Source organism: Myxocyprinus asiaticus, chromosome 2 (assembly GCF_019703515.2).
Source record: "Myxocyprinus asiaticus isolate MX2 ecotype Aquarium Trade chromosome 2, UBuf_Myxa_2, whole genome shotgun sequence".
Lineage (NCBI taxonomy): Eukaryota > Metazoa > Chordata > Actinopteri > Cypriniformes > Catostomidae > Myxocyprinus > Myxocyprinus asiaticus.
In genome coordinates, this window is record NC_059345.1 from 34814202 (window position 1) to 34832035 (window position 17834).

At 40.2% G+C, this 17834-nt stretch overlaps 1 protein-coding gene across 33 annotated transcripts in view; it reads right to left on the bottom strand.

Moving 5' to 3' along the window:
- Positions 1 to 3855: 3855 nt before the first annotated feature.
- LOC127453397 (MAP kinase-activating death domain protein-like) overlaps positions 3856 to 17834 on the bottom strand; it is a 105278-nt gene continuing 91299 nt past the window's right edge. For 18 of the 33 annotated variants that reach the window (XM_051719727.1, XM_051719751.1, XM_051719723.1 and 15 more), the window contains 5 exons: positions 17742 to 17814; positions 17421 to 17527; positions 14053 to 14122; positions 10075 to 10121; positions 3856 to 9048 (listed from right to left, as the gene is read on the bottom strand). In XM_051719727.1, coding sequence (XP_051575687.1) covers positions 8935 to 9048; positions 10075 to 10121; positions 14053 to 14122; positions 17421 to 17527; positions 17742 to 17814 — 411 coding nt within the window. In that variant the 3' untranslated portion in view covers positions 3856 to 8934. The remainder of the gene's footprint in view (positions 9049 to 10074; positions 10122 to 14052; positions 14123 to 17420; positions 17528 to 17741; positions 17815 to 17834) is intronic. The other 15 variants (XM_051719803.1, XM_051719936.1, XM_051719821.1 and 12 more) reach the window with 1 other exon arrangement.

Consider the following 17834-nt stretch of genomic DNA (forward strand, 5'->3'; position numbering starts at 1 on the left):
GCCACTGTCAAAGAAACCTGGGCTTCCATACCACCTCAGCAGTGCCACAAACTGATCACCTCCATGCCACGCCTAATTGAGGCAGTAATTAAAGCAAAAGGAGCCCCTACCAAGTATTGAGTACATATACAGTAAATGAACATACTTTCCAGAAGGCCAACAATTCACTAAAAATGTTTTTTTTATTGGTCTTATGATGTATTCAAATTTTTTGAGATAGTGAATTGGTGGGTTTTTGTTAAATGTGAGCAAAATCATCACAATTAAAAGAACCAAAGACTTAAACTACTTCAGTCTGTGTGCATTGAATTTATTTAATACACGAGTTTCACAATTTGAGTTGAATTACTGAAATAAATGAACTTTTCCACGACATTCTAATTTATTGAGATGCACCTGTATATTTACAGCATTTATTAATCTTTGTTATTGTTAGTTAATAAAAATAAAATTTTTCATTGTTAATTCATGTTAGTTCATAGAATGTTAGCCTATCCAACTTTTGGCCTATACTATACGTTGAAATTAACATTAACCAAGATTAAAAAATGCTGTAAAAGTATTGTTCAATGTAAGTTCATGTTAACTGATTTTGTTAACTAATGGAACCTTATTGAAAAGTGTTATTAGTTATTTTAATATGGCTTTTATCAAAATGAGGTTTTGCCCATTTATTCTTGTTTTGCACTCAATTTTAGTGTAAGTTAGTTCAGACAGTGATGAAACATCCTGGTTACTTTCGTAACCTCCATTCCTGATGGAGGGAACGAGACGTTGTGTCGATGTAGTGACACTAGGGGTCACTCTTTGGAGCCCCAAACACCTCTGCTTTTTGAAAAAAGGCCAATGGAAATTGGCAAGTGGAATTTGCATACCACTCCCTCGGACATACGGGTATAAAAGAATAGGGGCCTCTGCCCAAGGAAGACGCAGTTTACTGACAGGGAAATTATTTAGTAGAAGATATCACATGGGGTCACCTACGGAGAACCACCACATGTGGAGCACCTACCTCAGTACAGGGCCTAGTTAGCACACGTGGTGGGCTGGCGGCGAGTTTCTCCGCAAACTCTTCTGCCACAGGGCTAAGGAGGAAAGTCATCCAGGGATCACAACTTGTGAACACGACTGGGAGTCAAACGTGCACGTCTTCACCTCATGGGAGGGGAAGGGCACTACGCGCAAGCGGTACACCCGGCCAGCTGTCCCGGAACTTACCTGTTCGGACCTGACAACACACGGGACGAAACCGGCTCAACCCGGAGATTATAGAACCTCACAAAGGTGTTGGGTGTTGCCTAGCCCGCTGCTCTGCAGATGTCTGCTAAAGAGGCACCACTGGTGAGGGCCCAGGAGGCCGCTACACTCCTCGTAGAGTGGGCGCGTAGTCCCACAGGGGGTGGCACGTCCTGGGCGTGATATGCCAGTGGAACCACTGTCTTCTGTCTGAACACCTTCAGACAGTTCAGCACGACTGTGCGCTCTCGTTCATGAGGTGTGCCATCATCGAGACTGAGTCCAACTCCAAGCTGAGAAAAGAGATGCTCTGAACCGGGGAAAGTCTTTTCCCAGTTGACCCGAAGCCTTAGACGGCTGAGGTTCCTGAGCACCAGGTCCCTGTGTGCACACAGTAACTCTTGAGAGTGAGCTAGGATCAGCCAGTCACCGAGATAGTTGAGTATGCGGACGCCCACTTCCCTTAGTGGGGCAAGGGCTGCCTCTGCGACCTTCGTGAAGACCTGAGGGGACAAGGACAGGCCGAAGGGGAGGACCTTTTACTGGTATGCCTGGCCCTCAAAAGCAAACCGCAGGAAGGGTCTGTGTCGAGGTAACCGAGACGTGGAAGTACGCATCCTTCAGGTCTACTGCCGCGAACCAATCTTGATGCCGGACGCTTGCTAAAATGCGTTTTTGCATCAGCATCTTGAACGGGAATCTGTGCAAGGCCCGGTTCAGTACTCGCAGGTCCAAGATTGGCCGCAACCCACCGCCTTTCTTTGGTACAATGAAGTAGGGGCTGTAAAACCCTTTCTTCATCTGGGTTGGAGGGACAGGCTCTATCGCACCCTTCCATAGAAGGGTAGCGATCTCCGCACGCAAGGTAGCGGCATTCTCGCCCTTCACCGAGGTGAAGCGGATGCTGCTCAACCTGGGCGGGTGCCTGGCAAACTGAAGTTGGACAGTCCAGGTCAGCTATCGTGACGGGTTGGAAAGCGCGATCTACACATCCAAACTCCGGGTGAGGGGGACCAAGGGGATAATCACGTCGGACGTACCGGCGGGTGGGGCCTCACAGCGGGGCGGAGCCTGAGGCGCCATGTCGAGGGGGCTCGAGCCCCGTGGCCATGCTGAGTCCAGGGACATCGAAGCACTTACCTGGCTCCTTATACCCACCATAAGATTGGCCAGGGAGGGGGGAGGAGGAATATCATCCCCACAGTCCATCGGAACTAACCCGGTGTGGGCATGTTTGTGCCACAGCTGGGCAAGCAGGGGCGGGGAGTCCGCCGCTGGAGCGCCGAACCTGCCAAAATGGGACGGTGGACGGTGGTTGTGACGACGGCCGTACACATCTGACATGTGACCCAGAGAACAAGGAAACCACTCTTTTTTTGAAGTTTTGGGTACCGCAGCCTCTTGGGCATGTGGCGAAAAATGAAACAAAACATTCTCCTCCTGGTCCTCCACCGGGGGATGGAGTGGTCTGTCTACCAGCTCCGTGGAAGCAGGTCTCCTCGCCCCTGGGTCACCCATCTCAGGGGCGCTTCGAAGCCTTCCTAGGGTTTTTGGCGGCCGGCCATGAGATGGGTGGCATCTGCTTCCTGCGGTGGGCTCCATGCTGGGGCCGAGCCGCAGGGGCAGGCTGTGGCGGAGCCGGTGCTGTTGCTGTAGGAGGACGCCCTTAGCGACGAGCAGACGGGGTGCAGGGTCTTGAGCCGCACCAGGGCAGGATGTGTTGAATGGCCTCCATCTGCTGCTTCACCGCCAAGAACTGCTGGGCAAAGTTTTCGACGGTGTTGCCGAACAGGCCAACCTGGGAGATGGGGGCGTCAAGGAACCGTGCCTTGTCAACCTCTCTCATGTCAACCAGGTTGAGCCAAAGGTGGCGTTCCTGGACCACCAGGGTGGACATCGCCTGCCTGATAGACCGTGCCGTGACCTTCGTCGCCCGGAGAGCGAGGTCGGTCGCCGAGCGCAGTTCCTGCATCAATCCCGGGTCAGAACTACCCTCGTGCAGCTCTTTTAGCGCCTTGGCTTGGTGTACCTGCAGGAGAGCCATAGTGTGCAGGGCGGAGGTGGCTTGTCCAGCGGCACCGTAGGCCTTAGCCGTCAGAGATGACGTAAACCCAAATCGCCCCCAGTGCTAACAGACACGGCCTCATACCGTAGATAGAAGGACCGAGGCGGGGAGTCACTGGGGCTCTCTTTTTGCTGTTCTGCTGAAGCGCCCAGGGGCATTCTCTGCAGTCCACGGGTGCAGAGGGGGAGAAGCCGCTGAAATGCGCCATAAATACAGCAGATGAGGTGAATTAACTCGGTGAATTCAACTCAATGAATAGAACCGATCGGCTCCGAAGAGAAAATCTGAATGAGTGGTTGCATACCAGCTCCTTTTATACCCGTATGTCCGGGGGAGTGGCATGCAAATTCCATTCGCCAATATCCATTGGCCTTTTTTCAAAAAGCAGAGGTGTTTGGGGCTCCCAAGAGTGACCCTTAGTGTCACTACATCGACACAACGTCGAGCGAGTGACAGATAGGGAACACTAAGTCTTCCAAACAGGAGCTTGTTGTGGCAATCAAAAGTTATGAGCTGATGTCTAAAACATAAATTAGAATGTTTTTGAATTAACATTTATGTATTTTTTTTTTTTTCATTTAATAACATCTCCATTTTGATATAGAGAGATGGAATACTACTAGGATACTAGTAGACATTAAGCTCTTTCAAACTGAAGGCTTTAAAGCTGAAGTATGTAACTTTTTTCAGTGTTAAAATACTTTCTTCTGTCCATGCTTAATATGCAGAGACAACTATAAGTTAGCCAATCATAGGTTAATTTTCTCAAAAACTGTAAACACTGTGTCACTGTGGCGCTATAAAAATTCCTGTTTTATGCGACCCACTTAGACTTGCTCCAACAACAATACTCAACCAATGGTGTTAACTGGGGGTGGGACTATTTGACTGTTTGAACAACTGCAGGCGAGGGGCATATTGCAGAAACTTTTTTGAAACATTTTGTATTTCTGCAATTCCGTTCGGTGACGCTGGTGTCGCAGAAATGACATGCTTCAGCTTTAAAGCAAAAGTGTGTACATTTTTCTTTTAAATTACGTTCTCCTATCCCAGCTTAAGCTATTCGTAGGTTAATTTTCTCGAAAACAGTAAACTCTGTCTCTGTGGTGCTCTGAAATATTTGTTTTGAGTGACCTGTCTAGTCTGACACAACAACATTGACTCGACCAATGGTGGGAGTTGGGGGCGGGACTATCTGTTTGTTCGATTAACCCCGTATTCAGAAAGCAGTTTAAAAACAGTTTATTTTTGCAATTCCTTTTAGTAATGCTAGTGGTGCAGACATTATTCACTTCAGCTTTAAATAGTTTACCTATTTTAAAAGAAAAAAATGGCCAATTGCCAATTTGTACAAATGCAATAACAATGCAAATATAGCCCATGTAGCTAAAATTGTAGCTAAACATGAAGCTTTAGCCTATATCAAGTATATACTGTAAGCTACAAACCTGATATAGCTTCATAGTTTTGTATGGACAACTGACAATATTGATTTTTAAACAGCACAGGATTATGACCATGAATCGTCTTTCACTGGGCTTGCATTTAAAGATGCTATAATATTAAGTCAGTGTTTATAAAAATGCTTTGTACGTGTTTTAATGTATTGGCAGGATTCTGACATGATTTTGTTTTTTCAAAATGACAATAAAATACATTAATATACTCAGATGACTTTATTTTTGGGTGTTTCCTGGGATTCGGTAATATTTCAAATTGGAAAAAAAATGTCAACTACATTTGATTAATTGTCTGAATACACCACAATACACACACATTTAACCTCCAACAAATCATATTTCCACACCTCAGGCATCAAAGCCCTTTTATTATAGTCATGGACATAATGGAAGTGGTTTGAAAATGACACTACACAATACTGGTTATAACATAAACATCTACCTAGTTCTCATGTGATCCTGAAAGTGAAAATCCCAGGAGATCAGCAGTTACAGAAATATTCAAACCAGTCCATCTGGCACCAACAATCATGCCACTGTCCAAATCACTGAGATCAGTGAGTTCTCATCAAAAAATCCTCCATTTGCAGCAATGACAGCTTTGCAGATCCTTGGCATTCTTGCTGTCAGTTTTTCCAGATACTCAGGTGGCATTTCACATTTATCTGTTGTCCAATGTCTGTGTTTCTTTGCCCACTCTAACCTTTTCTTTTTGTTTTTCTTTTCTTTTCTTCCCATAAGGCCTGCACCCCTGAGTCTTCTTTTTACTGTTGTACATGAAACTGGTGTTGAGTGGGTAGAATTCAATGAAGCTGTCAGCTGAGGACATGTGAGGCATCTATTTCTCAAACTAGAGACTCTGATGTACTTATCCTCTTGTTTAGTTGTACATCTGGCCTTCCACATCTCTTTGTGTCCTTGTTAGAGCCAGCTGTCCTTTGTCTTTGAAGACTGTAGTGTACACCTTTTTATGAAATCTTCAGTTTTTTGTCAATTTCAAGCATTGTATAGCCTTCATTCCTCAAAACAATGATTAACTGACAATTTTCTAGAGAAAGCTGTTTCTTTTTTGCCATTTTTGACCTAATATTGACATTAAGACATGCCAGTCTATTGCATACTGTGGCAACTCAAAAACAAACACAAAGACAATGTTAAGCTTCGTTTAATGAACCAAATAGCTTTCAGCAGTGTTTGATATAATTGCAAATGATTTTCTAGTACCAAATTAGCTATTTAGCATGATTACTCAAGGATAAGGTGTTGGAGTGATGGCTGCTGGAAATGGGGCCTGTCTAGATTTGATCAAAAATAACTTTTTCCAGATAGTGATGGTGCTGTTTTTTACATCAGTAATGTCCTGACTATACTTTGTGATCAGTTGAATGCCACTTTGGTGGATTCAAGTACCAATTTCCTTCCGAAACAGCAAAATCTGTACATTATTCCAAACTTTTGGCCCCCAGTGTATAGATATATATCTATCTATAGACCTCATTCATAGTAGTGGCATCTTTGATTTTTGACGGGAATGAAAATGAGGCTGTGAGGGATAAACTTACTGCCTCTTCAATTACAAGCATTGTATAAAGCTATCAAAAAGCTGCTAAATCAAATCGAACTTTCCACAAATCATGTTGTCTGGAGTTTTTTGTTTACTGAAATTTCTTGGAAAGATATTTTTTCAATGGAATCGATCCAAAAACACTTTAAACAGCAGTGGTGTAACTTGGGTCTTACGGGCCCCAGTGCAAAGAATCTGTCAGGCCCCCTCGGTCATTTTTCATCGCCCTTCAGGACAAGGTTGTTTTTATGGTTCCTTTTGGTCGACCGTCATGGGCTCCCTCTCACTCCAAGCACAAGGTCGGCTGCCCTCCCTGTAGTTACGCCCCTGAACAACAGTACAACCCACTGAAGAGACTGTATGTCTCTATCCCTCACAGCCTCATTGTCATTCCCATCAAAAACCAAAGATGGCGCTGCTGTGAATAAGGTCTATTCGATATCTTACATTACATTCTATTTGAAACCAGTCTAGTTTTGGGTTTGTAGCATACCACTGCAGATATTATAGTGACCTGTTGCAGTCTGCATTCTGTTTTACAGGCAAGTGTTCTTGAATGTGTAGCTAATATGAACTTTCACTCTGAACAAAACTGATTAAAACACAATTTCAAAACTTGAAACCGCAATCAAATCAAAATCTACTGCGAGAAAAAAGTAGAGGGCGGTATAATATAGCATTGGTAGGCTATTATTATAGCAAAGAATATATTACACAATATAAATATCACTATGCATTATCTAAAGCTACTTTTGTATTTGATGTTGCTTTGATTTTTAGATAGCAGCCATAATTGTTTAGACAGAAAATGTATTTCTATTAAGTGATTCAATTACATTATTTAACATAAATGGACAGTGCCACGTTTAACTGATCCAAGATGACCTACAGCCACACATTTGGGTTGGACATATTTTATTTTCATATTGCCAAAGCTGTACAGGTTCTATAAATATTTTCTTTAAATGCTGAAATATTTACATCCACTGTCTTATTTTTCCTTTTCCTATTGTTCCAAACAACACGCAGACAAAAAGGAAAGCCTAGATAAACATGTGCAACTGTATCTCTCTCACACTTTCAAACTACAGACCTGATCTGCTGTCCAGCTCAAATCATCTGCACTTGGAGACTTGGACCATGGGAAATCAGTTTTTTGCTATTTACATCTCTAAACCAACAGAGTGGGCTTTTAAAGTTCATTTAAAGTCTGCATACAACAACTGAATTTAATTGAGATGCAAAACAATCCGCTCTGTTGTTGTGTGCACATTCATACATGTAAATCTATTAAAAATGTGAGCTAAACATAAAAGGATGTTAAAATATGTAAATGACAGCTGTATTTCCCATCTAGTAGTCATTAAGAAAGATGATCTGAGACAATGTGCACTTCAATAAACAGACACTCTTTTGCCATCTTTCGGTTTCTAACACATACACAAGCAGGAATAGGACATTTTGGTACAGACAACATTATCAGCAGCAGGACACAAGACTTCAGTATACTTTTCCATCATAAATGAACAATCTCCAAATGCAGTGTTTTCTAGATCAATAATGCCTTTTTTGATAGTGTCAAAAAACAAAACAAAAAAACAACAAACAAACCGAAATAATGGAATTGATGCCGGATCCATTGCCTTACTCTGGTCTCCTCATTATGAACACTGGAGAACAGTGGATGAACGCTATGGAAATGACTGGATTTGTTCTTAGGACCTACCAGTGAAAGTATTGCACATCTAGAAAACAAACTACAGTGTTTAACATTTTTGTAAATTTTCAACATTGCTTTAGAGATGTACAGTATTTATTTTTTATTTATTTTTAATATTATTAATTTTTTGTTTCTTAAAGTGACATGCAATTTAACAGCAGTTCACAGACAGGGAACTTCACAGCAGAAGTAGTACAGTAGTTTGAGCCTCACGTAGTAGAACTAAAGAAATACATACACCACTTACAGCAGGTGAAGGGCAAATGGAACATTTACGAATGGGACAGCTTCTCCGTCGCGGACGGTTAAGGCAAACCCCTCATACGTGGCAGCGCTAGATCGCCAAGACTTTGTAACAATTCAGCCACCACAGACAGAACAGACTGCAATTTACAGTACAATAAGCACATAAATATTAATTACACAGTCTGTGGACTGATATTCGAGGTGTTGGAGAGGGAGATAGAGGTGAGTGAGTTTGCCAACTCACAAGAGCTGTGCATGTGACCTGCATGCAGCCAAATGCCTCTGATCAAAATAAGGTTAAAAAAAAAAAAAAAAAGAAAAGAGTGTAAATGTGAGGACATCAACCAATAGTGTTCTTGTCCTGGTTAGTGTCCATATTATGAGGACACCACCATTTTGGGGTCAAGGTCCACAGACTGAGATGGAACATTATATCAGGTATGTGTATCAGATATTTATACGGCAAGGCGGTTCTTTAAGGACAAATGTTTAGAATACGCAAATACATCTACATTCAAGAATCAGTACAGAAGCAGAGGTCTTAAAAAAGCAGCTTGGCCGGAGGGTCGGGTTGCACAGAACAGGTGTATTGCAGAGATTTCAGGAGCAGGCTGTAGTAATTGTAGGAGAGAAGTGTGCTCTACTAGCTTGGTAGTGGTCGCGGGGACAGCATCTTGGGCTTGCCGTCTGCCTCTTTCCCTTTGACTGCCGCCATGTAGGAGAAGAGACAGAGCACCGAGTAACAGATCTGATGTGCCTGACAGAGAGAGAACAGTAAACAACATGTCATTTCAAGCAAACAACTATGCAATAAAATTGTATTGTAAAGCATTTTGTAAAATTTGACCGATATCTTGTTTTTTGCCAATTAATCTGCATCACTGCCGACAGTTGCTTCTGAAACTACTGGTTATCTGCAAAAACCAACGACGATAATGTTGTTTCTACAAAGAATTCATTTAACTAGTTTTAGTTGCAGTATACACTTGTTAATATTTAAAATTAAAGGGATAGTTCACCCAAAAATTACAATTATCTCATCATTTACTCAATTCACGCCATCCCAGATGTGTATGACTTTCTTTCTTCTGCAGAACACAAAAAGATTTTTGGAAGAATATTTCAGATCTGTAGGTCCATACAATACAAGTGAATGGTGATTGGACCATTGTAGCGCCAAAAATCACATAAAGGATATAAAAGTAATCCATATGACTCCAGTGGTTTAATATATGTCTTCTGAAGCAATGCAATTATTTTGGGTGAGAAACAGATCAATATTTAAATCCTTTTTTACTAAAAATCTCCACTTAACTTTCACTTTTAGAGTGTGAAAGAATGTGGAGGTTAATAGTAAAAAAATTGCTTAAATATTGATCTGTTTCTCACCCACACCTATCATATCACTTCTCAAAACAGATTTAACCACTGGAGTCATATGGATTGTTTTTGGACCTTCAAATTTTTGGTCACTATTTACTTGCATGGATATACAGAGCTGAAATATTCTTCAAAAAAACTGTGTTCTGCAGAAGAAAGAAAGTCATAAACATCTGGGATGGCATGAAAGTGAGTAAATGATGAGAGAATTTATAGAGTTATATATAGTTCATATTTAAGATTTAAAGTCTTTTTGTCCTTTTGTGTCTAACTTTATCAGTAAAGCTGATTTTAAAGAACCGATAACCGATTAAGTTAAAAAGCGGATATCAGTTACAAATATTGGCCAAACCGATAATCAGTTTGTCTAGTATTTTATTTTGTATAAATACAGAACTCTTACCATAGGAGTCTTGTACTTATGGATCACCACTTCTTTAGTTTCAGGAACTGCAAACCCCAGTGTAAGACAAAAAATAAAAAGTTAAACAGCAGTGGAATAACAAATGTAAAACCAAAAAAATTAAGGCCGGGTGGGCTTAAACAGAGAGAGAGAGAGAGAGAGAGAGAGAGAGAGAGAGAGAGAGAGAGCGAGCGCGCCATCCGGGAATTTTTTTACACAGCCCTGTTGTGATCCCACCCCATTACCTTCCATGCCTCTTCCACCAGCAATGAAAACATTAAACATATTCACAGCACATTTGACCATTTAACAAACAATAAAAAACGACCCTTCTTATTAGGAGAACACAAGGAGTGCTGTGTGATAGCAGCACAAAATGTGTCTGTCTGCCACAGAATGAGGGACAGTGAGTGAACTGACCTGAGTCTGCATCTCCATCATACTTTATCTCTTTCCAGATTTTTAGTAATATTTTATTTTTCCTTTATGTGTAACTTTAAACTTGTGTAATTTTTGTATTATTTAACATTATAATTTTTTTCTTATTTGTCAAGAATACATTGTATATTTAGTTTATTTTTCTTATATTATGTATATTGTTTTGCACAGTCTTTTTTTGTTGTTGTTGTTGCACTGCTTTAATTGTATGCAGCTCAGCTGTAAACCTTTTGGAAATACGAATGTAAAAATGTTTGTCATGCCAATAAAGCACCTTAAAACTGAAACTGAGAGAGAGAGAGAGAGAGAGAGAGAGAGGGCGGGAGAGGGAGGGAGAGACATACAGTCCATGGCAAATTAAGTAAGGAGTTTTAATATTCTCTGTCTGGCCCCCTGTCATTATAGATGCAAAACATTTCAAACAGAGAGCTACAGATCAGTGATCTGATTTCAAAACCACTGACCAGTAAAACAAGGCTTCTTGCAACAGATAATGAGCATTGAACAAGATTCATCATCAGTATACATTTCCCACAAGGCTGAAAAACTCTTATGTAGTAGGTTACAGAATAAAAGCAAGCTCAAGAAATAGAAAGTCAGAGAGAACAAGAGCATGAGAAATAAAGAGAGAGAGAGAGAGAAAGAGAGAGAATCATTGCAAGTTGTAATGAAAATCTGGGGGTTTTCCATCACTTATGGAATGACTTTTATAACAGGCATGTGTATATTAGGAGAAGCAACATCTGACATCAAGGCAGTGCAGTGCAGATGAGGAGTAGATGGCCATCAGTGGTGAAAGAGGGTGAATGAAAGATGGTGACAGATGAGGAGGACAGGTCAGGGAGTAGAAGAAGAAAAGATAAAGGTGGCAACACTTTACCTGCTGGAGAATGAAGGTTTTCATAGCAGCAAAGATGAGGGGGCGGATTACAAAAAGGAAGCACTTAGACACAGCAGTAACTCAGTCTAGAGCTGACTCTAGGACTACAGAGTATATTAGAATAGAACTTCCTTTACAGCACCTTTCTTCCCCAAAGAGGAGGTAAAAAAATGTCTATAGAGTTTAGTTATTAAGCACACTATATTCTGAAGAATTCAGCAAAGGTTTTTGTTGAACTATCACTTAGAGCACTTGTCTTGATAAATGGCAGTGACTAAAAGATACAAACAAGGAAACAATTCCCTCAAAGCAAAACTTGTAATTCCTTTGGGAACGAAAAGTGTGTCTTACAGTACGTCTTAAGGCTGCCTGACTTGTTTTTCCCCCCCATCTCACCATAACACAGATTTTTAATTATTTTAAAATTTCACAACAGTTTTTACTTTCACAATATGACATTTTACTGATTCAATGAAAAAGGCATGTAGGGTGGGACTTAATTTCATTCACTGGGAATTAAAATGGAATGTGAAAAGGGGTCTCAACATGGCAGGTGGTTGGAGGGGAGGGACATTATAAACCATTTCAAGGACTGTTCGTCGGTGACGTCAAGTGACATCATTGTTCCATGAACATTTCCTGCTTGTCAAAACAGAGACGGGACACTTCTATTAAAATGAATGGGAGAAATTGCCCAACGGCAGCCAACGGTCAACCCGCCTTACAGGTAAAAGAGCCAATCACCTTTAAGATACAGAAATTGTCTGTCAATCAACTCAAGAACACGCATGTGCATTAGCTATACAAGACAGTATAGTTGCGTTTATAGCGTAATCTGAGGTAAAGAAATACAATTTATTATACCAGTTGTGACGGAAAGACACGCCCTCCTCGTGGATCATCATCACCCCGCCTCATGTGATGGGGCTCACGTGATCCCAGTGAAGAGCCTCATCACTAGGGATGGGCGATACCGCTTATTTTCTTTTCAATCCGACACCAATAATTTCAAGTCCAATATCGTTGATACCGATACCAATACCGATACTTCTATTAAATTGATTTTTTTTTTTTTGCGATGTTTTGGGATAAAATGGGTAATTTAAAATATTTCTTTTAGTCATAATTCAAGTAATTTTTTATTTATTTATTTATTTTTTTTTACATTTGTGAGCCAAAACAGAAAATGATTAGACTTCTGTTTTGTTCACCCTTACAAAAATAACCATGGGTTCCCTACCGCAACTATAGTTTAACCATGGTATTTAGTTAAACCATACACAATATAACTGTAGTAACTCCATGGTTAACTAATATATTTAATTATTTATTAACAACAATTACCCACAAACTCATTATAAGAAATGTCACCTTTAGATATGTTGTTATTTTAGTGTGAATTTACTCAAGATGCAGTTTCTCTGATTTTCTATCATTACCTCTACAAGGCACTGATCCCTCTTGTTTGTATGAGTCTTGTGACGGCACAAGCGCTTGTCTGCTTGTGTCTTTCAGCATTCATGTTAAGATGAGCGGAAGTAGAAATAGTTCCCATTCTGCACAAGTATTTGCTAATATAACCTAATCCTTATTTCACTTTGAAGCTTATGATAATTGTTCATGGTAACCAAATAATAAAATCCCTAGTTAAAAAATGTTTTTTAGAATCGATATTTTTGATACAACATCTGTATCGGCAGTATCGATACTTTAGGATCGAACTGCCCATCCCTACTCAACACCACTGCCTTTAAACTTAACTTAACTTAAACTTAAACGCGCCTCTCCTTGGGAGACCGGTCTCTACCTGCTGGTGTCTTTACAGGTCCAGGAATGAAGCGCGGAGGGTCCAGTGTGAGTTAGATGCGTCACCAGATCCGGACCCCGGCGCAAGTTGGAGCATGCGTCAGGCCGACAGGCCAGGATGCCGGGCCACTATTCCCCTCAAGTGCCGAGGCCCAGGGAAGCTGGACCACTTGAGTGAAGCCGCACAGTGTTGTCAGATTTTACTGCTTATTTGAAATATGTTCTTTTATTGTAATTTTGACCAACTGTTTTGGAGATTTCGTCTTGTCCCATTCCAGTAGATAGGAGCTGCACTTTCATGCCACTTGTTTACAACGAAAAACAGCTGCCAAAACTGCCCAAGAACGTTCCAAATACGGCCGCCGAGTGGACTTACCTTGAAAAAGAGACTTTGTTGAAAGGACCCGGAGATACGTCTGGACCATTCTAATTCCTTTGTTTTTGTTTACATTTTTGAAATGGTCTATAGGGACGTCAACCAAACAGGCGTTTCAGAGGCGGAGCAAGATACTACAATTTTGATTAAAAGTCAAATAAAAAAAATAAAAAAAGATCTTGAAATAATCTTTTTTTTTTTTTTTTTTAATCGTGCACCATAAGACCATCAACGTACATTAAGAAAGTAAATAATGTCAATTTTGATTTCATGTTAACTTCACGGTTAACTCAACTTCCCACCCCCAGGCTGTGCATCATCCCAGTGACAGCTAAAACCACGGTCATATTCCCGTCTTACAACCGCTGTTCTTGATAAAGCTCTTACAGTCCATCCAACAACCAAATCTAACATGTTTCTGTGACTAAGTTACTGCTGTGTCGCGTACAGGCCTAGAATCAAAATGGGGGGTAATTACCAAACTCCTCCAGGACAAAGACTCCTTTCACTGTATTGCACTTTTTAATGTGACTCAGCTCTATGAAAACCTAAAAACAAACAAAAACAAACAAAAAACAACAAGACACACTGTTACCAACTCAATCACACACTTGTGGGAAAACAAAAAAAAGTATTTTTTTTTTCTGAAGAGATGACAATCTGGACAGTCAGTAACTGTAAACTAGGGAGAAACGAAGAAAGAACATGATAAGCAAGCTGTTGAAAAGCTATCAGAAATAAAATATGACTGCACAGAGAGAGAAGTTTCCATGTTGAGAGGATTACATGGGCCAGTGATGCAAATGGAAAGACTGAGCTGTGACAGTTTGCAGTTATGAACTTGTACTAATCAGTCAACATATCATAAATCTTTTCTTAAATAGTCTCACTTTAAAGAGGATCACTCAAATCCTTGTATATTACAATAGTTATCAAGCTAAGAGGAAATTAAGTTTGATGCTCAAATATTCTGTATGACAGAAGTGTTCTAGAGGAACTAGAGGCATGCATAACAGATGTATTTTTGAAGCACTAATGTCTTGAAATCTCATTGGAACCGGTGGCAAAGCTGACTGAAGACTCCAAAGTAAACAGCGAGTGGTATTTTGAATAAAGCTAATATGAGCATGAGCTGTGACCAGTGGCACCTAGAAAGGGAATGAGTCATGGCACTGAGCACCCTACTGATTTGCACTATTCACTGAAAGGGCCCATGCAAAGACATCCATGGAAAATTCCATCATCAGGAAAAAAAAAAAGACAGACACAAAGACAATAAAAAAAAGAAAAAAAGAAAAGAAATAAAGAAAAGAAATAAAGAGAAAGAATACAAAAGACATAAAAAAAATAAATAAGCACACAAAATGTACATCTGCCAAAAAAGCTACAGATTAAGAAAAAGAAAAGTAAATAAAAATGTTATGCTTAAAAGCAAAGACTGCAGAGGTTGTGTGTACCTTCCGCTCCTTGCAGGGGGAGAGAGCATGGGAGAGAAACGGTTTGGATTATTATTGGACAAAAAGAGCACAAAACACCCTGAGGTGCTACGAGCCCACCCCTTTGGGATTACGCTACCCCCACTGATTCCATCCAGGAAGAACAAATGTTTTGAACAGTACATTAACTGTTAATATCTGCCATTACTTTTACATTACGTTATTTTTAAAGCCCTGTTGTGATCCCACCCCATTACCCTCCATGCCTCCTCCACCAGCAATGAAGACCAGCTCCCTCACACATGCCTACAGCCAAAACAGAACAGTGCCAAAACCATTACAACACACAACTACACTACGTAGACAATCAAAAAACGATTTTCCAACACAAACATTTCTTATTTTTTTGATAGGTACACTCACTCTGATCTTGTAAAGTTTACAACAATGCTCAGCGGTGACCGTTTACTTATTAGCCCTATTAAAGCTCAAGTAATTGATTAGTAATCACAGCGAGGCAAGAGCCAACCTATGATAGTGATGTATGATGTCATTACGACAACAAAATATTAGGTTAAAGCTTTAAAAAAAGCTGATGCCCTAAGATGTCCCAGACACAAGGTATGTCATTTAGAGCGGCATTAAGGACTGAATTCAGGAATTCAATTTGCATAGTTTCCTAGTCATTACAGTCTTTCCCATCAGTGTTCTGTGACAACATTCCTCCTTAAAGGAACAGTTCACCCAAAAATGAAAATTCTGTCATCATAAACTCACCTCATTCCATCTTTGATGTGTATGACTTTTTTCTTCTGCTGAACACAAACGAAGATTACTAGAAGAATATTTCAGATCTGTAGATCCATACAATGCAAGTGGATGGTGACCAGAATTTGAATCTCCAGAAATCACATAAAGGCATCATAAAAGTAATCCATATGGCTTCAGAGGTTAAATACATATCTTAAGAAGTGATATTTGGAGCTTCAAAGGTCTGGCCTCCAGGAGGACCCAGAGAGCTGAGATATTCTTCTAAAAATCTCTGTGTTCAGCAGAAGAAAGAAAGTCATACACATCTGGGATGACATGAAGTTGAGTGAATAATGAGATAATTTTATTTTTGGGTGAACTATCCCTTTAGGTAGTATTACATGAGGGAGTTTACTAATGCATTTTGGCATTTTTATTTGCTCTAAACAACAAGAAAACAGGCTGCTTTTTTCGAGACTTGGAGTCAGAGTTTCTCTCCTCTTTAAAATTGTCTATTTTTTTAGGGGCCATTCACAGAGGACACGCGTTTATGTTTATCTTCGCTGTTTTGGAATTTTTTTTTCTATGTAAACATGCACTAGATGGACATCTTTGACCATTTCAACACATCTCATTGCTTTTACAGCATTTAGTGCCAGCATTTTAAGATGCAGAGTCAAAAAACGTGTCACAAGAGAAATTTGCATTCTGTTCCATTCATTCCACTGCATCTTGAACGCATTCTGTGTGAATGGCCTTTACATTTGTGCTTTATGCACAGTAAAGTATCAGGAGTCCAATAACTGGCCTATAAAAAACCAGAAGAGTGGAATTAGATCACAGAAGGGTGCCTTATGGTCTTCATACACTAAAAGTAGCTTCTAAACAGTCTTATTAAGAACTACTACATGAGTACTTCCCATAAGGACCAATTAAAAGCATATTTTATATATACTTGGGGTAGTATAAAGTTTAAGTTAAATATGCAAATTTTAAGTGAGAAATTTCTTCTTCAAACCAAACAATTATTTTTATATTAAGCCTGCTGCTTAAATGTTTTGCACAAGGTTTAACATCTTACCTCTGGCAAACTATAACAAACTGATATCATCACAGCAACACTCACAAACCGTAAGGACCGGGATTGGGCGCCGTGACCATTAACACTTTGCACTAACACACACAGCAGGTGGAATGTTCTGGCATTTGATAAAATAAATCTCTGCAAGTGATTATGCAACCTAAAAACAAACATCCAGCAAATAAAGCCAAATTAACAACGACAACAAAAAGACAAAACAGCTTTTCCTTTTAGAAGTTCTTCAGGAACAACACTTCTAGCTATTCAGCTTTCATTTATTAAAGAGTTTAAATTCAAAATAAATGGTTCATATTAGATATGAAGTTTCATTTGTTTTGTATAGGATGTTCTTACTGATTTGTCAGTTGTTCCAGAGAATTCTCAGAGGAAGAAAGGCACAAATAGAAAGAAAGAGGGAGAGGAAGGAAAAGAGACATGGAAAGATGATGAGATGAATACAGAGGAGAAGTAGAAGAAAGGAGAAACGTGGGGATTGGATGGATTGAGCATGAGAGGAAGGGTGGTGTTGAATTCTGGCAAGCTTGTTGTTATGGTTACGCTAAAGGAAAGACCTCCTACCTGGCTGTGCATGAATTTCAGGTTGATGCCTTCCAGCGTGACCTGAAGGAGACCACCCTCTCCTGTCTTCATATCCTGAACTGGAAACTCCCCTCCCAGCTCTGGACCTACACACACAGAAAAAGCACACCCATGTGAGACATAAAAACCTTTTTGTTCCTCCAAACAAGAATATATTTTAATACTCGAAGACTAGATATTTTAAAAACCAAAAGGGTGAATTCAGGTAAACTGAGCCACTTTTATTTTATTTATTTATTTTTTATGGAGATGACTGTCATAAAGTGGGCCATTTTACCTGAATTGGGACATGCACTGTACCTGGTTTGATGCTTTGTTGTCGTGCAGCAGCACGCTCCATGCTGTCTTTCACACAATAGTAAAGTTCCCGACACTAACACACACAGAAAAATA